The sequence below is a fragment of the Symsagittifera roscoffensis genome, chromosome 8 (assembly GCF_963678635.1).
Source record: "Symsagittifera roscoffensis chromosome 8, txSymRosc1.1, whole genome shotgun sequence".
In the NCBI taxonomy this organism is placed as follows: Eukaryota; Metazoa; Xenacoelomorpha; order Acoela; family Convolutidae; genus Symsagittifera; species Symsagittifera roscoffensis.
The window spans coordinates 34,896,966-34,920,812 of NC_087069.1; the positions used below are offsets into that span (position 1 = coordinate 34,896,966).

General features: G+C 34.8%; 1 protein-coding gene across 1 annotated transcript in view; it reads right to left on the reverse strand.

Annotated features, from left to right (window-relative positions):
• Positions 1 to 312: 312 nt before the first annotated feature.
• Positions 313 to 23,847, reverse strand: part of LOC134853635 (phospholipid-transporting ATPase ABCA1-like) — a 76,844-nt gene continuing 53,309 nt past the window's right edge. Inside the window, exons 9-10 of the mRNA XM_063869638.1 lie at positions 3,384 to 4,443; positions 313 to 869 (exon numbers count right to left, since the gene is read on the reverse strand). Coding sequence (XP_063725708.1) covers positions 750 to 869; positions 3,384 to 4,443 — 1,180 coding nt within the window. The 3' untranslated portion in view covers positions 313 to 749. The remainder of the gene's footprint in view (positions 870 to 3,383; positions 4,444 to 23,847) is intronic.

A 23,847-nucleotide genomic window follows, 5' to 3' on the forward strand; every position in this document is an offset into this window, starting at 1 on the left:
TATAATTTAATACGACACCCAATAAGCCGAAACCGATATCAAAACGAATTGATTAACCAAAACATGCTATAACTTAAATTATGATTCTAATGCTAGTGAACATCTAAAATGAACAATTTATTCATAAAAAAAAACAAAGCATGGCGTAGTTTATTGTTTTTCTGATTGTTTTTGTCCAAAATTCCAGTGAGATTTTGATTTAAGGGTTACTCAGTTATGATTGATCCTTCCAGAACTCCACACAAAAAAACAGGCAGAAATCTTGTTGGTTTTAGAAACTTAAATTGAAGTAAGCTAAATTGATAATTGCACTACATAATTTAAGCATAAATTTATTTTTATGGCTCTCTTTAAATTAAATGTACACACGAGCTGTTGTTAACAATTTTGTGCTAGTAATGTTCAAAACATCCTCAACTTCAAAAACATTTTACATAATTACAAAGGCAAAACTAAACATCTAATCTCATTTAGTATACTTACAAAAGACTCTTTTCTAGCAAGTTTTTTTTACTAACTAACATTGAAATCGTTTTTAACTTTATTTCGAGTTTCTTGCAGCTGATTAAATATGCTGTTTGACAGACTGTGAACTTTGTCCTCTTTATATTCCGATAGTTCTTCTCGTTAGATTTTTTTTCGAATGTTCAGCCTGAATATTAAGCTCGATTTCCTTCAGCTGAGAAAATCAGTTCCTCAAAAACTGATTCCTTTCAAATGTTCTCTTTTGTAATGTCAATACTGATTATCTATATTGCATTGGTTCTCCTCCTGCGTATCTTCCTCTTCTTCGGTTCTCCACTGCTGTTCACGGCCCCTTCAGCCCCTGAAACTCCACTCTGGGCTGATCCAGTAGCTATAGAATCACCCTATAAAACAGCAGACATAGTAGAACAATGAACAGACAAAACATAATGAATGTGCATTTTACGAAACTGATTCTAGGACAACTGGCCGACGGGACTTCTTCGGTTGCAGTATGACGTATTATAAAACAATAATTAAAAACATGAATAAAAAACACCTGTTTTAAAACATGTTTTAAAACCCCCGTTTTAAAACAGCCAACCCTGACTTCAAGCCGAGTTCTTCAGGCACGTTTAGTCCATAATAGAAGTTAGTCATGTCAATGCACCATTTGGGACTGGCTTTCGTTACTTACATTAGCCGAACTTTGAAATGCACAAATTGAGAATAAAAAATAATAATTTTTAATTAATTCATACTTCATGACTTATAAAGAAAATGTTCGGCTGGAAGTCCCTTATTTTACAATTCGGCTTGAAGTACGACACCCTGATTAGAGTTAGAATTAGAAGGTGAATGTCAAGGAGACGGGTCTGACACAGACAGTGAACGAAATAGACAGTTATGAGACAATAAAGCAAAGGACCCAGTTAGAAGATAATTATTAACCAAACATTGAAACACTATTTATTACGGCAGTTAGTCTTAATTTCGTTCACTTTGAGTGGTACTAGGTAAAAAAGACGACACACCATTAAAACGACAAGACGTTAAGACGACAAGTAAAAGTTACTACACGTAAACTGAGCAGTTCGAATTTGAGTGGTTTAAATTTCTCAGAAATACAAAGTAGATAATAGCGTGAAGCCTTGTTTTTAAGTCCTATCATAAACGGTAGTCGTCTTAATGGTTGTCGTCTTATTTGTCGGTCACCAATTTGAGGGCAAGCATGGTGTGAAACAATTACTCGTTTACTGCCTAAATCATTAAATTACCCGCCAAAATACCTTCATTTTGATTGTTTTGCTCGTTAGTAAATTCACTGTCTAGATCAGACACGTCTCTGTGTCATTCACCGAAAAAGAATTTCGATTATTTAAAATTCGTTAATATGGACGAGGGGAGGTTCAACAGTGCCGGAGTACAACCTTGCCGAAACTGAAAATGTGTTCAAGAGTACCGAAAATTTATATTTTTGTAGGCAAGTTTGCGTAAATACTTTATTGATTGTTTATTCAGGAAAATTTATGACGCCGAGCTTGGAGAATTTTTGTTTGTCACACAAGCGTTATTAAATGGCCATGTTTGTCTTTTTAACTTCCGTCCATTTGAATCAAAATACTTGCCAGTAAATTGGGATGAGCAAAAACAAAGGGGCAGTACACCAATGACGAAGTACAAGTGCCGAAAATTATTTTTAATACAGTTTTTAATCATCCTAAATCACTGACATGTAATTCAATTCAAATGGACGGAAGTTGAAAAGACACAATTGTCCATTTTAATTGCTGCCGCTTGTTAAACAAACAAAAGTTACTTCAGGTACCCCGCGCGTCGTCATAAATTTTTTTGAACAAACAAGCAAGCTTTTGTTATAGTATGAACTCTCTTGTTTTTTCCAACCTAAGTTGCAAATATTGTTGCGACAAAATGTGTTCAGTTTGATCAATGACCAGCTATTAAGAACATCCAATGCTAATGATATTAACACACACTAAAATATTACAAATAACACTTTACCTTCAGGGCATCAAGGATCTGTAGCGTAGAGGTAGGGAAGATCCTCAACAAAATAAGAGGGTTCGAACCTGGGCAGGGTCGGATGTTTTTAATGAACTTTTTCGTATACAACTTAAAATGCATCCGCTCTATAAATTGAGGCATGTTAGTTGGTAATTTTTTTTTTCAAATTGACTGGCTTGCGTCACTTAGCAATTAATGTAGACTCATTCAGTTTCTCCCAGTAGCGCAATCGGTCATATTTTTGCTTGTGTATGCGAAGTGCAACTTCGCTTCTGTTAATACTTGACTTTCGGCTATTTTTGTTTTCGGTCCTTCGCCCATAAGTTTTTCGCCCATTCGGTGCTTCGCCCATGAGAATAACCCCCTCAGCAAATTGTTAATTTCAATTCTCGGTTTCGCTCCAAAGCAAAACATTAGTGACGCAAAAAAACTGCCAACAATTCACAAACAGTACTCAAAGTTTTAAAACATCATCAACATTTTCAGTTTCGGCACTGTTGTACTTCGGCACCGTTGAACGCCCCCAAAACAGTATTCAAATTATTTTTCGGCCCTGTTGAACAAGATTTTGATTTTCGGCACTGTTGTACTGCTCTAAATGAACTTTTCAGATACTTGTGAAACGCATAACATGCGCAAATTATTCAGTCACACTCTAAACCATTAAACAAAGCAATATTATTTGTTCATGGAGAAACGTTTCGAAACACTTATCAACCACCAGAAATTTTAGAAGATAAACAAGAATAGCAGTCGATGTGCAAATAGCACAACTGCTCCCAGCTGTATGAAAACTTTTTGAAGCCTCCATTCTGTGAAAAAAGAACCCGAGGCTATAGTTCCTTCACACTCCTAAGAGATGATCGCAGCATTATAATAAAAATGGAGCTTACTTTTGCAACGGAGTCTCTGATTTGCCTTTTAAGATCCAAGCTCTGCGTTGTTCGTGTTGTCCCTTGCATCGACTTTCTTGCTTCTGGATTTGTTGGCGCCGCCATGAATGGCCTATAAAACGACTGGGTCTTCTTTCTCGGTGGTCGATCTCTAGATTCCGAATATCGCGCTGTTCCCGCGCTGCTACCCGCGGACATCGCAGCTGTCGGAGCTACGGCCGCGGAGAGCCGACCTGCATCTATATCGCCTTGATCGTCTGTTATCTGTTCCCGTTCTTCCTCTATTGACGTATCTCCAGGCCTTCTAGAACTCGTACGCGGGTTCTTAGACCTTCGGGTGCTTAGTCGATTCGACGTTACAGTTCCGTCGTTATCGTTGCGTTCCGGGTCTTCTGAATCCACTTGACCCGAGTACTTTGAAAACCTCGCCGGCCTTTCCGAATCACTTTCGGCAGTCGTTCGTTCCGAAACATCTTCTAAGCCTCGGTTCGGAATCAAAATGCTCTTCGACGTCGCTCGCTGGAACGCATTCTTCGAAAAGCGTCGTGAATAGATTTTTGTAAGAGCTGCTTGACTTTTCATTTCACGCAACGGATCATCCGATTGTTCGCCAGCGAAATTTATGAAAACTTGATCCAAGCTAGTTTGATTAATTGAGTAATCATCGACTAGTATTTCTGATTCCATATTATTATCGTACTTCACTTTTGTCTTCTTACCCGCCTCCAAGACTCGGAATAAATCTGCAACAACTGCGTGGTCTTGCGGTACTTGAAACACCACCAACCCTGGGAGACGTTCTTTCACTTCAGATTCTGGATATTTCTGCAGGAAAAATCGTTCGACTGTATCCCCGAGGCCTACTTTCATTTTGACGGTAACTACATATCCACTGCCGTATTTCGTTTTGATATGTTGAGTTGAGCCTAGACATTTAAATTGACCGTTGACCATTATGGCCAATCGAGTGCACAGGGCTTCGCACTCCTCCATCGAGTGAGATGTTAGCACTATGGATCTGCCTTCTACCACTGCGTCATGTATGCATTGCCAGAGGAACCTAAGCAACAACATATTTTCCCATACTATGACACAGAGACGAAGCTGTGCTTCGCAAACAATTGCGAGAACACGACAAACTAGCAGCTCTATCAAGTGAAAACAGAAAAAAAGAAATAAGCCTCCAATTAGCAAAATCTAGGCTACGTGTCCGATTTGAATATGAGACCTAGGAAATTTGAGTCATACACTAACCACTCAGCCACGGATGTTTAAACTCCCCAAAAACTAGCCAACAATAACGAAGCAACATATGCTAATAAATTGGGAATTAGAGGCAGCAAAATTAGCACCAAATACAAAAGATACAAGTTTGCAAGTAATAATTTGGAATAAAACAAACTGAAGGCATCCACACTAACTTTGCATGTAAAAAATCGGAAAGCATAAAGCCACATTATGTATGAAAGTCGGAACAATAAAAAGTGAAAGCGCAAAAAAAGCAACATGGCATAACACATCTACCAAAATTTTTCAATTAACGATTTGTCTCGAATGATATTCATTTTAAAAGAAAAATGTGAAAAGAAACAATTATAGGAACTGACCGAGCGTTAAAGCAACCTTTGCAAAACATTAATCCAGACAGCAATAAATGAGTAAACGAAAGTTGGGCCGAAAAAAAAGTATGTCCTAGGAAACAAACAGAAACAATTTGAAAGTTGACACAGAAGCAAAAACACAAGCGATAAAATTTCATGAGCTTTAAAATAAAAATACTAACTTAGCATGTTATATTTTGGGATGAAGAAAACTGAAGGCAAACATTATAACTTTGCATGCAATGAATTGGAAACTGTAAAGACACATTTTGTAAAAACTATGCATTATAAAAATTTCGCCAAATATACTGAGGTTTTGCTGAAAAATCAGATAATCGAATTCCATTTTCGAAAATAGAAGTCAATCTCATTTTTCGGGACCTACATAGTTTTGCTGTTCGATAGTGGAGTTTGCCTTCCTTTTTAGAAAGGAAATGAACTGAATTTGAAAAGAAATCAAAAGTCAAACTGCGTTTATGACTCATAACAATGTTCAAAAAAGGGGGAAACCCCGCACATAGTTCGCAAGATCCCACGCGCATGGCTTGTTTCAAAAATAACGGCAGCGTAGATAGCTGTTGCTTAGCAAACTCCTGCCCAGAAGAATAAGAGGAAGACTGAAACCGCCTGGAGAACAATTTTGTTTGCTTAACACTGAAACGTTGACAGCTTAGTTGTTTCATGAAGTCTAGTTTATTGGTACAGATTAATATTTGAAACTGCATTTTAAACGGGAAGTTAAGTGGCAAACTTTTTGCTAGTCTCCAAATTTTGGTTGAAAAACGAACTCTTACAAAACTATTCAAATTTACGCAACTCAAAGCCGGAAATAATTCTGGTCTAGGAGTCATGGATAATTTTTAAGTCACTTCAGATTCTGGATATTTCTGCAGGAAAAATCGTTCGACTGTATCCCCGAGGCCTACTTTCATTTTGACGGTAACTACATATCCACTGCCGTATTTCGTTTTGATATGTTGAGTTGAGCCTAGACATTTAAATTGACCGTTGACCATTATGGCCAATCGAGTGCACAGGGCTTCGCACTCCTCCATCGAGTGAGATGTTAGCACTATGGATCTGCCTTCTACCACTGCGTCATGTATGCATTGCCAGAGGAACCTAAGCAACAACATATTTTCCCATACTATGACACAGAGACGAAGCTGTGCTTCGCAAACAATTGCGAGAACACGACAAACTAGCAGCTCTATCAAGTGAAAACAGAAAAAAAGAAATAAGCCTCCAATTAGCAAAATCTAGGCTACGTGTCCGATTTGAATATGAGACCTAGGAAATTTGAGTCATACACTAACCACTCAGCCACGGATGTTTAAACTCCCCAAAAACTAGCCAACAATAACGAAGCAACATATGCTAATAAATTGGGAATTAGAGGCAGCAAAATTAGCACCAAATACAAAAGATACAAGTTTGCAAGTAATAATTTGGAATAAAACAAACTGAAGGCATCCACACTAACTTTGCATGTAAAAAATCGGAAAGCATAAAGCCACATTATGTATAAATAATGTATTTCAAAAAATTGCAATAAATTGAGTCAGAAACTTTGTGAAATTGAGTTTTAATTATAGTTATGCTGTTTGAAACAAATAGCTTTTTTCGGTGCAGTTGATGAATTTAAAACGCAACAACTGTGTTAACTTATTAGTATTCGAATGCCAAAGCACATTCTATCAAAAAGCTGTAAAGGTGCCCCAAAAGTGGCACCAATACTTGCGACTTAGGTTGGAAAAAAGAGAAAGTTCGTAGTAATACACTTTGCTCCGCAAGTGTAATTAGTTAGTCAATTTCAAGAGTAACCTGTTCATAATTTGACACAGGCCAAGTGAGTCGTCGCATCACTTCCGATACAACACAAACAAAAAAAATATATAAGAAGTCCAAAAAAATGGTGGAAAAAACTAGGTCTACCGAAATTTTCGTATGTCTCGATAAAAATTTATTCTGGACAAACATGCCAAACAAAACAAATGAGTAATTAAATTAGCCAACAATTTGGCCGAGCAGACACCACTTAAGCTGAAAAAAAAAGATTTTATTTAAGAAGTTTTAAGTCCCCCTGAAACTACAATGAACAACACTAAATGAATATGAAAACTCAACATTAATGAAAATTGCTTAAAGCACAAAATCTGTGATGTGGCCGAAAGTAACAAAACTTGAGCAGACAAACGAAAGTCCGGCGACAATTCAAGTTTAAATGGAAAACAATTTCAATTTCATCCATAATTTTCATACAAAGTCATTCATGAAAAAACAAGGTCCAGCCGGTACCCAAACAAGTGACCATAGGGTGCAAAGACGACCACGTTATCTATACGCATTATTTAATACAATTTGAAAACATCAATACGCAACTTCTATTCCGCTGAAAAAACTCAATTTACTTCAATTTTCGAAATTAGAAGATATTCAGATTTGCACTTTTGTAATTATAGAGTGTAAATCTCAGTAAATTAAATAACAAGACTGCTCGTATAACAAGACTGCTCGTATCAGGGCCGAGCCCTGAATGTTCCGACTGCCTTTTAAGGTTTATGGAGCAGTAATAACATTAAAAAATTAATTGAAAAAAAAATAAAATGAAATTTTTTTTTAAGTTGATTTTTTTTTAAATCATCACCCCACACGCCATACAAAGTACAAACGGATAGATTTCATTCCTTGAAACAAATCAATTATGGCAAATAAGCTTCTTTCAACCAATTTGGAACGATTTCTGAGACGGATTAAATCTCCGCTTACGCGTTAATAGCTCGAATTATATCGCGCGTTAATTGTCCCAAATTGGTCAAAATTGCCAAAATGGCAACCTTTAAACCCTCATAACTTTACGTAAAATGATCACAGGTAAAATATCTTTTCAAATTTAAGCTCAGGACAACAATACCTTTTGAATGATATAAAAAAATTACGTCAAAAATGGCTAGTTAAAAAGCCGAAATTTGTCTGAAGAAAAAAAAACCCACCCCGAGCAAAAATATTCCGTTACTTTCGTACCGAAAGTCGGAACAATAAAAAGTGAAAGCGCAAAAAAAGCAACATGGCATAACACATCTACCAAAATTTTTCAATTAACGATTTGTCTCGAATGATATTCATTTTAAAAGAAAAATGTGAAAAGAAACAATTATAGGAACTGACCGAGCGTTAAAGCAACCTTTGCAAAACATTAATCCAGACAGCAATAAATGAGTAAACGAAAGTTGGGCCGAAAAAAAAGTATGTCCTAGGAAACAAACAAACAATTTGAAAGTTGACACAGAAGCAAAAACACAAGCGATAAAATTTCATGAGCTTTAAAATAAAAATACTAACTTAGCATGTTATATTTTGGGATGAAGAAAACTGAAGGCAAACATTATAACTTTGCATGCAATGAATTGGAAACTGTAAAGACACATTTTGTAAAAACTATGCATTATAAAAATTTCGCCAAATATACTGAGGTTTTGCTGAAAAATCAGATAATCGAATTCCATTTTCGAAAATAGAAGTCAATCTCATTTTTCGGGACCTACATAGTTTTGCTGTTCGATAGTGGAGTTTGCCTTCCTTTTTAGAAAGGAAATGAACTGAATTTGAAAAGAAATCAAAAGTCAAACTGCGTTTATGACTCATAACAATGTTCAAAAAAGGGGGAAACCCCGCACATAGTTCGCAAGATCCCACGCGCATGGCTTGTTTCAAAAATAACGGCAGCGTAGATAGCTGTTGCTTAGCAAACTCCTGCCCAGAAGAATAAGAGGAAGACTGAAACCGCCTGGAGAACAATTTTGTTTGCTTAACACTGAAACGTTGACAGCTTAGTTGTTTCATGAAGTCTAGTTTATTGGTACAGATTAATATTTGAAACTGCATTTTAAACGGGAAGTTAAGTGGCAAACTTTTTGCTAGTCTCCAAATTTTGGTTGAAAAACGAACTCTTACAAAACTATTCAAATTTACGCAACTCAAAGCCGGAAATAATTCTGGTCTAGGAGTCATGGATAATTTTTAAGTCAGTTTGTAGAAACAAGCTCTGATCTCTTTAACTATTTGCCAAAAAGAGGGGATTCGATACTAGGTATAAAATTCTCATAAGTGAGTTAGGACCGATGTGGTTAACTCATAGAGTAATTTCGGATAGGGTACACCGTCTGCTCGTCACGCTATCTTATTTTCGGCCGGATAGATTCGTGCAACTTCTTAGTCTAATACCGATCCTAATCTTACTCTTATACTTACTAGTCTCAGGGTGTTTAACTAGTCTCTGCTAGGCTCAATAGATCTAGGGTATACTGGTTTGTTGCGGCTGCTGAAGTTCTCTCGGAGAGACAACTAATTTCTAAGTTAAATTCAAATCTCTCTGGTGCTGAAATTACAAGTAATTTCAGCACTTACAAATAAGTGGGTTGTTAGTTAGATGGATCATGATTGGTCAATATTAAATACTTTACAGTGGTAAAATATCTAATTTATCCAATCATAAAATATAGTTTAGATCAGGTTCCACCCATCCGGGTTTTACAGAGTTTTTTTAGAATTATCTTTCTGCAATTCAAAGGATGGATGATGAACGTTGGTATTGGGCGAACATCGTATCTTCGTGTATCTTCTTGTGACAACGACTGTGTTTCCCAACGAAATCAATTTGATTTCAAAATGGTTTGCTATGACGGGTTTTTCTGTATTATGTAGAGAACTTGTTTTGTGTTCAGCCGCGTCTGGGAATGGCGTGGAGATTGTGCGTGGAGGGGATGCCTTGTAACTCGGATCTGTACGTATACTTGAACATCGAGGTGGTCATTGGTCTAGTTCAATGAAGTCCTTTTCTGCGAAGTCAAGTCGTACTCTAAATCTTTTGAGTTGTGATTGTGGACGGCATTTTGGTTGTGGTTGGCCATTCTTTTTTGAGTGTAGTGGGATCACTTTGTCTTTGGATGTTCGTCTTTGTTGTTGTATGCTGATCTATAAACTGCAAAGTATGTTTTACATTTTATAAAATTTTTATTAGTTAAATGTTTTAATTATGATTTTGATTAGTTGTTTTCACAAAAGCTTTTTGTTTTAGTTCGGTTATTTTGAAGAGTTACTCACCCTTGAGTACCTCTCATTAAAAATAGGAGTGTGGTCACAAAGCGTGGATGTAGCGCGGTGGGTTAGGCCGGCTATAGAGCATGCTCAGGACGTCCTCTCTGGTGGGTTAGGCCAGGAGTGGGAGTATGGTTTCGTGCTGTTTATTTGAGAGGTTCTGTTATGTGATAACGTTTCATGCTGGGTTTATGTTGGTCTTTTTTATGTTACTTTAGTCATGTCCATTTTTCAAAAATCAAATTTTTTTTGGTATGGGTTTGTCTTGCGACTTTTTTGTGTTTTATTATTTCTTTTTTAGACTTTATAATAGTCTTCAAAAGAATAAATTATCCAGTTTTAAACTGGGTTAATCCAGTTTGGGTACCGTTGGTTTTTTTTCTTAGTCATGTTGTTATTTTATGATTTGTGGTGTTTAGTAAGCTGCGTTGGTTAGTTTGGTTTAGTATATAATTCCTTTCCAACCGGGTTAAAGGAAAGTTTGAAACTTGTTATTGTATGTTAGAGTTGTTGAGTGTGAAAACTTGAAACTAAAATTAATTATTTAAACAATTCTTCGTGGGCGAGCTGTGCGAGTTTGGATAGAATTCTTGTGCGAGTGAATGAAAATATCAAAAGGTTAGTACTGCATTTTTACTTTATCAATTTAAATTTTACTGCTAGTTTTGGGGAAAAGTTAAGTTACAAATTTTCATTATTATGAAATTTACTGCTTTTGGGAAAACAATTTATAAATTAATTTACTTCATTTGATATAAATTTTATCAAATTATTTTGTGAGGAATATTAATGAAGTTTAGAATAAGTAGAAAGAAGAAACTGAAAACGGTGGTGTGGTTGTCTTGATGGAGTGTGGAGATCAAGATGATTTTGTATGAAGCGATAATACGTATATGTGTGGGTTTGTTTAGTGCGTAACATAATGTCGTGTGAGCAGTGCAAATCGCGTTCATGTGGTGCAAGGAAGTGGAAGGTTAGTGAAAATAATTGAAATTTTTCTTTAGAACTTTCATAAGCTTGCATGTCAGTTAGTGCTTCAGAGATGATGTGATCAAATTTTCGATCAAATATATTGAGTGTAAATACATATGGTGTTTTGATGATAAATTTTTCTGTTAGTTGTGGGTTAGCGAAGCGGTCGTCATCTAAAAATTGGTCTTGGTTAGATCGGATGATATTATGATCGTAATATTCTAGCGTAAATTCGTTAGCTCGGGGTGCAGTGTATGTTTTTAGTGAGTTTTTATATCCTATATAAGTAAATTGTCTGTGTGTTAATGGCGTGGTGAGTCGATATAGCATATCTTGATTTCTTTCTATATCGGTATGAGTATTAGATAATGGTAGGCAAAGGGGATTAGTAAAATGATAATATGTTGTCCAATGAAGTGTAGGCATTAAAACATGTTCATCTACAAAACTACGTGTGTCGTTAGTGTCGTTAGGTGTGTTTAAAGTATATTGTGGGAATGAAGGTAAGGTGATTGCTAGAAAATCTTTCGTGTTAGTGTGATGTGGATGGTTGATATATTCGCGGGCTGTTCCTGGTTTGGTTGGGAATGGATGGTTCGGGAATTTTCTTTTAAAAGTGCGGTAAGCTCTATTAGTGCTATTTGATGATTCGGTGGATGTGGATGATTGTGCTAATGATGTAGTATAAGCTGAAGAGGGTGTAGGAGTAGGTGGATTTGAGGATTCTACTGTGGATGAAATTTGATTTATAGTGAGGGTGTTAGGGTGTATTAGCTGTTGTTGTAGGGTTATAAAATTATCAAGTTCTTGGGAGATTTGGGGAGTATCGGGAGAATTAGATGATCGGTCGGAATGAAATGGAGAATAGGTTGGGGTTTTTTGTGAAGCGTAAGAGGGAGTAGAAACGGACGGGAGTGGATTATTTGTTGGGATTGGTCGAAAAGGAGGCTTTGAAAAAACTGAGGAGTTGGTTTGAAAATTATTGGATGGAGATGGTTCGGAGTCTGCAAATTCGTCAGGGGTTTCTATATTCGGGTTATTTAGTTGTGAAATGGAGTACAAAACTGAAATATCTGAATTAGTGTCTGAATTCATGCTTGATGTTATATTACTATTTGGAAAATCGGGTGGTGGGAAAGCAAAAAGTGGAATTATTGTAATGGGAGTGTTGAGGTTGGTTGGGTGGGAATTTGAGCGGTGTAGGGATCCCAGTTGTCGGCTCATCGTGGGTTAAAGAAATTATTATTTTGAGACTGAAAAGCGGTGGTATGGGGTTGTTCTATAATTTCTTCATATGTATTCTCATCTTGTGAATGATGTGTCATTATGTGTTGTATGGGACTTTGCGATATGTTTGGTCTAAAATTTGGGTTGTGTTATTGCTAAGTTTCGGAAATTTCGTGGGACTAATGATAATGGATGGTTATGTGGTAGGGGTGGCAACTGTGGTGCTGTAGGCGTTACTTCTATATTATTATGTTCCTCGTCGTACGTGTTCTGTCATGTCGCTATTTTTGTGTTATATTCTTTTATTTGTGCTTTAATTGAAGTGCTTTAATATTTTTTAGTTCTTCGGTGTCAACTGCAAACTCATAAGGTGTGTTTTGAATGAGATTATATATTTTGTGACTGTATTTAGTGTAATGGATGAATTCTAATATAGGGATTTCTATAGGTTGGATAAATTCATGTGGGATAAGGAAGGGTCTGGATTCTTCTGCATTAAAGGTCTTCGTGATGGGACAAAATATATACATTTGTGTTATTGGGTCATAGTTGCGGAGGATGCCGTGGAGGTTAGTGTCTTTTATGCAATATGTGAAATTTAGAAAAAATGGCGAAGTGTACTTTGAATTAAGAAACTGAAAACGGTGGTGTGGTTGTCTTGATGGAGTGTGGAGATCAAGATGATTTTGTATGAAGCGATAATACGTATATGTGTGGGTTTGTTTAGTGCGTAACATAATGTCGTGTGAGCAGTGCAAATCGCGTTCATGTGGTGCAAGGAAGTGGAAGGTTAGTGAAAATAATTGAAATTTTTCTTTAGAACTTTCATAAGCTTGCATGTCAGTTAGTGCTTCAGAGATGATGTGATCAAATTTTCGATCAAATATATTGAGTGTAAATACATATGGTGTTTTGATGATAAATTTTTCTGTTAGTTGTGGGTTAGCGAAGCGGTCGTCATCTAAAAATTGGTCTTGGTTAGATCGGATGATATTATGATCGTAATATTCTAGCGTAAATTCGTTAGCTCGGGGTGCAGTGTATGTTTTTAGTGAGTTTTTATATCCTATATAAGTAAATTGTCTGTGTGTTAATGGCGTGGTGAGTCGATATAGCATATCTTGATTTCTTTCTATATCGGTATGAGTATTAGATAATGGTAGGCAAAGGGGATTAGTAAAATGATAATATGTTGTCCAATGAAGTGTAGGCATTAAAACATGTTCATCTACAAAACTACGTGTGTCGTTAGTGTCGTTAGGTGTTTTTAAAGTATATTGTGGGAATGAAGGTAAGGTGATTGCTAGAAAATCTTTCGTGTTAGTGTGATGTGGATGGTTGATATATTCGCGGGCTGTTCCTGGTTTGGTTGGGAATGGATGGTTCGGGAATTTTCTTTTAAAAGTGCGGTAAGCTCTATTAGTGCTATTTGATGATTCGGTGGATGTGGATGATTGTGCTAATGATGTAGTATAAGCTGAAGAGGGTGTAGGAGTAGGTGGATTTGAGGATTCTACTGTGGATGAAATTTGATTTACAGTGAGGGTGTTAGGGTGTATTAGCTGTTGTTGTAGGGTTATAAAATTATCAAGTTCTTGGGAGATTTGGGGAGTATCGGGAGAATTAGATGATCGGTCGGAATGAAATGGAGAATAGGTTGGGGTTTTTTGTGAAGCGTAAGAGGGAGTAGAAACGGACGGGAGTGGATTATTTGTTGGGATTGGTCGAAAAGGAGGCTTTGAAAAAACTGAGGAGTTGGTTTGAAAATTATTGGATGGAGATGGTTCGGAGTCTGCAAATTCGTCAGGGGTTTCTATATTCGGGTTATTTAGTTGTGAAATGGAGTATAAAACTGAAATATCTGAATTAGTGTCTGAATTCATGCTTGATGTTATATTACTATTTGGAAAATCGGGTGGTGGGAAAGCAGAAAGTGGAAATATTGTAATTGGAGTGTTGAGGTTGGTTGGGTGGGAATTTGAGCGGTGTAGGGATCCAAGTTGTCGGCTCATCGTGGGCTAAAAAAATTATTATTTTGAGACTGAAAAGCAGTGGTATGGGGTTGTTCTATAATTTGTTCATATGTATTTTCATCTTGTGAATGATGTGTCATTATGTGTTGTATGGGACTTTGCGATATGTTTGGTCTAAAATTTGGGTTATGTGTTATTGCTAAGTTTCGGAAATTTCGTGGGACTAATGATAATGGATGGTTATGTGGTAGGGGTGGCAACTGTGATGTTGTAGGCGTTACTTCTATATTATTATGTTCCTCGTCGTACGTGTTCTGTCATGTCGCTATTTTTGTGTTATATTCTTTTATTTGTGCGTCTAGAAGGATTTTGTTTATTGATGATGAAAAAATTCCAAAAAATCCTGCAAATAGTATGCGTGCTACACTTGCTTGTCTATTTACTTGTGTGTGTATAGCGCATGTATTATAGATTCCTTTTAGTAGTGAGAAAAGAAATCCTATAAAGTTAAACATTGCGTATAAAATAGTCAATTTTTCTAAGATGTAGTAGGGCCATCCTAGAAAATCGAGAATTTCATTTTTTAGTGTAACAAAGCTAAAAATATTTATAGGTGAAATATCTTGTGGTCTGTATTTTTCACCGTTTAGATATATATAATCTTTAATGTCTTTAAAATATCCGCTATAATCTTGTGTATAGATGTCTGCAAATCCTGCGGTTTCGGCAAGTTTGCGTAAGTTTTGGTCAATTGATTGTCTTTGTATAGTGTCCATTTGTGTTAATAATTCCTGGAATTGTTGTGTTCTAATGTGATGTTGGATATCAGATTTTGAATATATTCCAATTGATTGTAAATCTATATTTGGGTTTCGAGCAATAGCTCTAATGCTTTCGGGTGAAAATTTTTTGAGTGATTGCATTAATGTGGGGTATGGAGTAAGAAGATAATATTTATTTTCATCAGGATTCAATTTTACTACATTGTGGCTATTTTCTGATCCACATGGGACTGCGGTATCCCAAAAATATGTTCGTCTTGAGAGTGTGTCAACAAAATGTACTTTATTTTTATAAAAGGTAGGGATTCTTTTATAGCATCTTTTATCTTCAAAAACATATAGTGCTGATACTTTTTTGGTACAAGTATAAAACCATAAAATGTTTCCTTCGTAGTCTAAAAAGTTTGATCTATTTCCTGATAGTAAATATCCTGCGTAGGGTATTTTTAATACTGCTAGTGCAAGTGATTGTAGGATTTGTGTTCGTTCTAATTCGCATAGTTGGTGAAGTGTTTCTAATTCAGAGAGTGACATTTCCTGAAAAATTAGGCTAATTGTGTAGTCTAATTTCATATCTAAGTGAATATCGTAGTGGATATTACCAAAATAAGAATTATTCATTAGTGATAGTTCTTGTAGACGTGTGCTTTGAGTGTCATGTGGCTTTAGATGTCCACCAGGTTGACCATTATTTTTTTGAAAGTTAACTGGTATATATGATGTTCCTTCGTTTAGAGGATGACCTGTGGCATAAGGGTCAATTTTTACTTTTCCAGTGGTCATGTCGAAACCTTTTTCGTATTCAACTAAGATCTCAGAATATTGTGTTTTGTGAAGTGGATTTCTGTATTTGCATGCTAGTTCTGTTTCTTGATATATTTGAAAACGGGTTAATTTATTTTCTATATTATGGATGTTTCGAAAATTATTACTTTGTTTTCGTGATGGATTTACTTGTTCATATGGGATTGATTGTATGAAATATTTTTCATGAAATTTTATCATTCGAGCGTGTATTTTTGCTACTTGAAATGTTGTACATGTATCTTCGGGAAACCAAACAATTGTTGCTTGTGTTCGTGTTGTAGGGTCACAATAACCTTGATCGTTTTTGCAAGGTAATCGAATTCCTTGATAGATCATTGTGTTATCAGATAAATCTCCGTGTGAGTTGTATTTTTTCGAGTTGTATTTTCCAATCGAAAAACATTATTTCTTGATATCCTTTATTTTTTGTGTCTGCTTTGCAGTTTGATGGGTTATTTATACCAATGTGTGGTATCCAGTGTTTATCGTGTATGTCGTAAGTTAATCTTCCGTGTGCGCCGTTGTATGGGTATTTTTCATCTAGTTTTATATGTCCTTGATATCTTTCAAGTTCTGCTTGATGTACAGAATCGGAAAAAACTTGAAAATTTACTAGTTTTCTGTCGGTGTTTTTATTTCTTGTGATGTTTAGTCTGAGTAGCTCGTTTTTACAATCATTGGGATTTAGATGCAAAAGTCGTTCTATATTACTTTGGTAGAATGATTCATGGTCAAGTCGGTTTTTATTTCCGTTTGAAACTTGTGAACAATGTACTTTCTTTTCGGAAAATGTTGCTGTAAATTTATATCCTATGATTGTTGTTGCTCGGGCTTTTGAATAGAGTGTCGCTATTACATTTGTAGTTTCTATAGCTTGTGGTTCTGTTTCGCATTGTGATACTTGGTTTATTGCATATTTGTGTAGTGTTTTTTGTTCATTTTCTTCACAATCGTAATGTGTTACTAATAGGTCTTGGGGTCCTGTGCGAGGAGAAGGATTTATGTTCTGATCGGAGATTATTAGAAAAAGGAGTTGGAGAAAAATCAAGGTTTTTAGAATATACATGTGTATGATAATCCTGGGTACGGGTTATAAAATGTGATGTAACCAATTGTTTTCTTGGTATATCTGTCGTATTTATATATTACTTCAGTTGTTATAAAAGGCGGTGGTAGCGATTGAGCTGTTATATTTGGTGGATTTAATGGATAAGGATGTTGAGCAATGTTGTTTAGTTTAACCGTGATTTCAAATTTTAATTGTAGGCTATTTTGTTGGAGTATTTGGATGTTATGGTCACGAATGTCTTCGTGGATATCTTGTCTATATTGTAATCTAATAAGTGCCCAGTTGTGGAGTCGGTTACTTTCTGGGTGTTGTCCAGATAATGGTGGAGGTGCTGTGAATGTATTCCAGTCTAATCTTAAAGGGATATTTGTTGATGATTGTTCTCGATATCTAGCGTCGAGGTTATTTGGAAAAATTAAAGGAAAATGCGTCGGTGAAAACTGGCTTATTGATGGTGTTGATGGTAGTGATAATGTTTCTGGTAGTGATGATGATGTTGTTGTATCTGTAGAAATATCTATTGGATCATTTATTAAATTTGGTTCACCTTGTGTGAAAGATTGCGTTGTCCAATATGGTAGTCGTGATGTTTGGTTTGGGGGGTTAAAGGGATTTTCACGTATTTGTTCAGATGTTGGTGTTGAACCTAAGTAATCTGAGGGTAGAGTTGAGGTGCTACGTTGTGAAAGAAGTGTAGGGGTTTCCGGTAATATGCCAATTGGGTTTTCCGGAGTACTTGGTGATGGGGATTGGGGTATATCAAAATGAACTCGGGGGATTTGAAAGTTTCTATTTCGTCGTGGATGTATGATTTGTCTATTTATTTCAACTGCATTTTGGTTTTGACTAATATTTCGAATTCTACTTAATTCCTGTGGTAGTGTCGGGTATAAGTTATATGTTGGTTCACTCAGAGGTGCCTGTCGCTGAACTGGTTCTAGTGGTTCAGATAAGCGAGCGTGTCGTTCTTCAAAGGTATATGGGTTATCCTGGAAAGAAATTCGTGTAGATTTTTGGGGGTTTTGGGTAGTTGTAGGTGGTGTCGGGTTTTCTTGGGATGTTGTCGGTGAAGACTGACTGTGTGATTGTTGGTTAGCAATTTTTGAGGGTTTTTTGATTGATTTCTTTTAGTGAAAAAATTTATGTTTATTATAGTATTCTTCAAGAAAAAGAATTAAAAGGATTGTTGCTAATGCGAATGTTATGACTGCTTTCTTTATACATTTGCATATTGTCAATATGAGGGATGTTAAAAATATTATGAAAATTACAAATAGTAAAAAAATATCTGTTCTACTAAAAATGGTTCGTATCATTTAAATAGATTCTGGGTTTTCGTACCTGTGTATATGGTCAATGGCTTTGGAAAGTTGGAAGAATATTTCAAATAGGGAATAGAAAATTTAAAAAATATTACAAAAAATGATTAATATTAATACAGAAGCTTCAAAAGTATCAAAAAGAAATATGAATAAAATTTTAAATATTGTTAAAAAGTTTATTAAAATGTTGAGAATTATGTTAACTGATCGAGAGAAGAGCATTTAAGAAATGGCTCTTGATCGAACATTTTTTGTTGTTTGGGGCGATTTTTAAGTGTGGTCGAGTTATTTATTGGTTTTTTGACAAGTGGGTTGAGATTTGTGAAAAAGTGTTGGAGGCTAATTTTATGGTATTCGGGAGGTCTTCTTTTACTTTATTTTTATTTGTCAAGTTATCTGGGGTATTTTTGAGGTCTTTGTACTTTAGGCTAATTTAATATGGTTGTTCTTTTACTTTAGGCTAATTTAACATTTTTGTTTGGGGGGTTTTTGAGGTCTGGGTTGGGAAAATATTGTTGATCTTTGCGTTTTTAGATAAGGGAGGGTTATGATATTATGGTGGTATTTGTTTTAGTTGTCAAGTTTGAGAAGCTTGCTTATTTTTGACCTGGAGGTTGTAAAGTTATAGTTATAGATATGCCTGAAGTGTAATATCTTTCGTCTAATTGGTTTGCGTTAGATTTAGAGAAGTTGACGGATTGGATGAATCCTATTGGCTAATTTTGAAAAATGAAAGTTCAAAATGTTTCAGAGGTGCAAAGATTATTTATTTTAAAATTAAAGCTGTTTTTGAAATTCAACTTTCTTTAATATTTTAGATTGTGGGATGAATGTTTTATAGTTTTTACGTGGTTGATTTATAAGTCGTGATGACTCTCTATGTTCTGACTTCTCGACTTGTTCTTGGGGTATAATTTTTTCTATCATTTTTCTATTTTTCCTTTCTTTTTGAGGTATAATTTGATCTAGCTTTTTTGTATTGTTTTTGGTTGTAGTTGATTTTCTATTTTGTTTTTCAAGGTGAATGTCGTTTTGTTTATTTATTTCGTTTTCCGTATGTAGGTGATTTTGAATAACTTTTAAACCTGTGAAAGAATATAATTGAGTTAGTTCGCGTAGTGCGTATTCTTTTGGGTAGTAAGGCAATAGATTGTTTCTGTTGAACAATTTCTTTTTGGTCTGAATCGGTGAATTTATATGTTACGTCGGTGGGTTTGGCGATTATTTGGTATGGTCCTTTACGAAGGGGTTGTAATTTTTTAGAAATTCCTTTTTGTGTATTAAAATTTGGTATTAAGACAAAGTTTCCAATTTTTAAATCGGAGGCTGGTGTAAAACGTGAATTGATTTGTTCGTTAATGTTTTGTCTTTAGCAATTTTTTTGTTACTTTTTGATAAATTTCGTTGTGTTTTTTATCTCTATTTAAAATCCATTCGGTATGTGTACCGGAGGCTAATTTTAGGATTTGTGGGTGATGAAAATGATCTTCATCATGTGTGTGTAAAGATAGGTTATAACAAATTGAGTCTTTATTCGGTTGACAAGGACCCTGTGCATTTTATGAGAGTTTTCTGTAAACATAATTGGTTTACGTGGCTTTTGATTAAAAACCATTTCATATGGTGACATTCCTAGAGTTGTCGTGATTTGTGAATTATATGCTAAGGGAAATAGTTTTACATCTGCTGACCATTCGGTGTATCTTGTATCATTTCCGTTTATGATACATCTAAGATATTCTTGTAGTGAACGGTTCATACCTTCGACTAAACCGTTAGTCCAAGGTGCATGAGATGTACGTGGTTTGTGCTTAATGTTGTATAAATGACATAGTGTGATGATTTCATTATTTATGAATTCTGTACCGTTGTCTGTAACTAGAATTTCGGGTAATCCGAACTTGGCTATCCAGTGTTCGTAAAGTGTTGTGTAAGCATAGTAAGCGTTACAATGTGGTACTGGGTTGAGTGCTACACAGTGTGTAAAAGCGTCAACAATTACCATAATGTATGAATTTCCTTCAGAGGATGGTGAAATTGGTCCTTTTGTGTCCAATGATATACGGTGGTTAAAATATAAACTGTGTCCTTTAAAATCTTGTTTTTGTGCTACTTGTTTTTGATTTGGGTAAGGTTTATTTAGCTGACATACTATACAATCATTGCATAGTACTTTTATCCAAATTGGTGCATTTGGGAAATAGACATTTTGTATAAAATTTGAATATGTTTTCTCTGATCCAGAGTGTCCTTTAATGTTTTGTGTATGTGAAATGTTAAAAGCTATGAGAATCATACTTAAAGGGAGACAGGGAACTGTAGATTCATTTAATTGATATTCTAGAAGGTCTGTGTTTTCATTAATTGTTGTACTATTAAATTTTCGAAAATATCGGAGGAGTGTTTTATTTCCTAAAATTGTGGTATCTGCCTTTACGGGTTTAGTTTTGTATTTGTGCCATGATTTTAGTTGTCGAATTACTGGGTCAAGATTTTGATATTGTTTCAAGGTATTAATTGTAATTTTTTCTGTTGAAGGGAGAAAAATGTTTTCAATTTCTAATTTCGATAAAGGAATTGTGTCAAGTGGGTCATGGAGGTTGAAAACTTGATTTATTGTGTATTTTGAATCATTCGTTTGTGGTCCTGATAAATTTATTTTATCGGTTAAATTTTCTTTTTCAATTAATGGAAAAAGATCTCTTTTATGCGAGTGTTGTTTTACTCGTTTTTGTTGGGTGTTATTTGTTATCCATTGTGAGTATGGAATTGGTTTGAAAGTTGATGTTCCAAGTAGATCAACTTCGTAGTGGTTATCTTGGCAATCTAAGTAAAGTGGGAAGTGTTGGAGATTATTTATTTGTGAATGTTCAATGTCAGTTTTTACTGCATATTTGCTTTCTAATCGGGGTGATGTTTCATCCTTTGCAAGGTAAAATTTTATATTTTGTGGTATTTCAACTGTAGTTTTTTGTGTAAGTAATTCAGGTGGTGTATTTCGGCTTAATGTATCTGGTAATGCGAGATTTTTTCCTGCTGTCCAAACTATATGTAAGTTTGGAAATTTCATTAGTATTAATTGAAATCTATAAGCTCGGTGATTTGGATTTGACTTCTGTGTAAAGAGAAAAATGATTGGTTTATGATCTGTGAATAGAACTGTTGGATGTTTTGATCCAAGTATTAGAAATTCATATTCTGTAAGTGTATAAATGATAGCTGTACATTCTCTCATTAGAGTTGAGAGTCGTAGCTCTGCTTGAGTGAATAATCGGGAATTTGCTGATATAAGGTTCATTTTGTTTGTACCGTTGTTTGATTGTAATAATGCTGCGCCGATGCCAAAATTGGAAGCATCGCACATTGCATAGAATGGTTGATTTGGGTCTGGAATTGTGTTTGAAATTTGTTCAGTTAAAAGTTTTTTAACTTCAAATCGTGTTTGATGTTCAGTATTCCATTCAAAATTATTTTGTTGTCTTAGGATATTATAAAATGGTCTTAAATATAATTGCATTTTATAAACGTATTTGCTTAAGAAGTTTAACATTCCAAGGAATTCTTGGATTTTCTTTTTGTTTGTTGGTGGTTGAAGTTTTTGAATAGCATCAATGCGTGATTTCAATGGAGTGATTGTGTTTCTTTCTATGTTATGTCCTAAAAATTTAACTCTTGTTAAGAAGAAGTGAGATTTGTCGGGGCGGCCTTCAGATTTTCGTTCTGAAGTACTTTATGATAGTGTTCTAAAACTGTAGACATTTCTTCTTTTGTCTGTGATTGCATAAAAACATCGTCTCAATAGGTGATTACGTTTTTCTTAAGTATTAGTGGTCTAAAAATTTTGCTCATTAAAGCTGAAAATGCTGCTGGTCCTATGGATATTCCATAGAATAGGCGGTTGAATTCGTATTGTTGATTTCCAATAACAAATTGTGTTAAACGTCGTGATTGTCCATCTAGTGGCATTTGATTGTAAGCACTATTCATGTCTGCGGTTGTAAAGTATTTTCCGTTTATTTTTGTTAAAATAACTTGTATTGGTTCAATAGGCCAATTGCATTTTGATTCGTCTATTAGTGAATTGAGATATCTAGCGTCTAAAACTATTTTTATTGATTCTCCTTTTGCTAGGATAATAACCGGGTTAATAAATGTGTTACCTTTTGGTTGTTCTTCCTTGTTTACCGGTGAGATAATTTTGTATTGTTCTAAAATATCAAGTAATCTATTTACTTTGTCGTGTAAATGAATTGGTACTTTACTAGCTCTTTGTTTCTTGAATACTGCGTCAGGTTTTAACGGGAGATGTAGTGATGAATTGATTTTTCCAACATCAAATTTTGATGTTGCATAGACTGATGAATACTTTATTAGCTGTTTAGCTAACTTATCAAATTCGTCTTGTGTTATTTGTGAATGTTGGAAGTTAAACATTGTTAAAAACTTTTGTTGATGTTCTGTATAGTTGGTTAAGTTGAAAATAGGTTTGAAATATGGGGTTTTTGTGAAATAGTCTGTATTTCTTTTTTCATTACTTATTATATTATTGATGGATATTTCTTCGTTAAGAATTGTGGATTGACAAATATCTAATAATTGGAGTATATTATTTACGCGGTATGCTTTTTCATGTATGGGTGATATTGTAGCGTTTGTTTCGCAATATCCTAAAAGTCCTAAGGGTAATGTTACTTTGTATGGTGTATTGTTATATATATATATATATGCAACGAAATGGTGTCTGAATTCGTATTTTTCAAATATTTTATCGATGAGATCGTGATTTTGAAAAACTTATGGATAGGTTTGAATTCAAAGTCTGACATAAAGAGTTGTTGTTTATTTTGATTTTTATCATATTGGTGAACTTGTTTTATTGAAAAGTTATATATATATATCTCCTGATAGTGGTTTCAGGTGTTTCCGTTTTTGTTTATAAATTGGGTAAAATTTTGAAAAGAATGGTGGTTGTTTATTTAATCTTTGAAAAAATGTTAGAGCTGTATTTTTTGTTTTTGTATATTTATCTTTGATTAGTATTTTACTATTCAATATGTTGATTGTTGGTATATATTTCGAGATAAATGGTATGCCAATGATATTGTGTTTAATATCCGTGATATGAAATATCTGTTTAAATGGTTTGTTTAGAATTTTGTTTTGTTCCATTGTTTTTGTGGGAAGAAAGAATAATTGAACGTTTCCATAATTTATTAGTGTTGATCCTTGTGCTGCTGCTAGTTTACTAGAGGTTGCAAGAGGCGTTAATTTTGGGTGTAATGTTTTGATTTCATTCCATGTGGGAATGTTAATTATGTTTGATTCTGCTCCTGAATCAATTAAAAAATCAATTTCAAGGTCTGGTGGTTGAAATTCCTTGTTTCTCTGGCTTTCTAAAAGAAATGGTATTGTCCAAATTTTTTCTTTGGGTTGTTCTTTTTGTATATTTTGGTAAATGTGATTCGTATTTGAGCTTTTTATTTTGTCATTTTCGTTGGGTTTACTTACCGTGTTAATTTCGTTTATCTTTTGTGCAGTTTGTGTAGAATTGATGGGTTCAATGTAATAATTGTGAAGAAGTTCCAACTGATTTTCATATATGTGTGATGTAAAA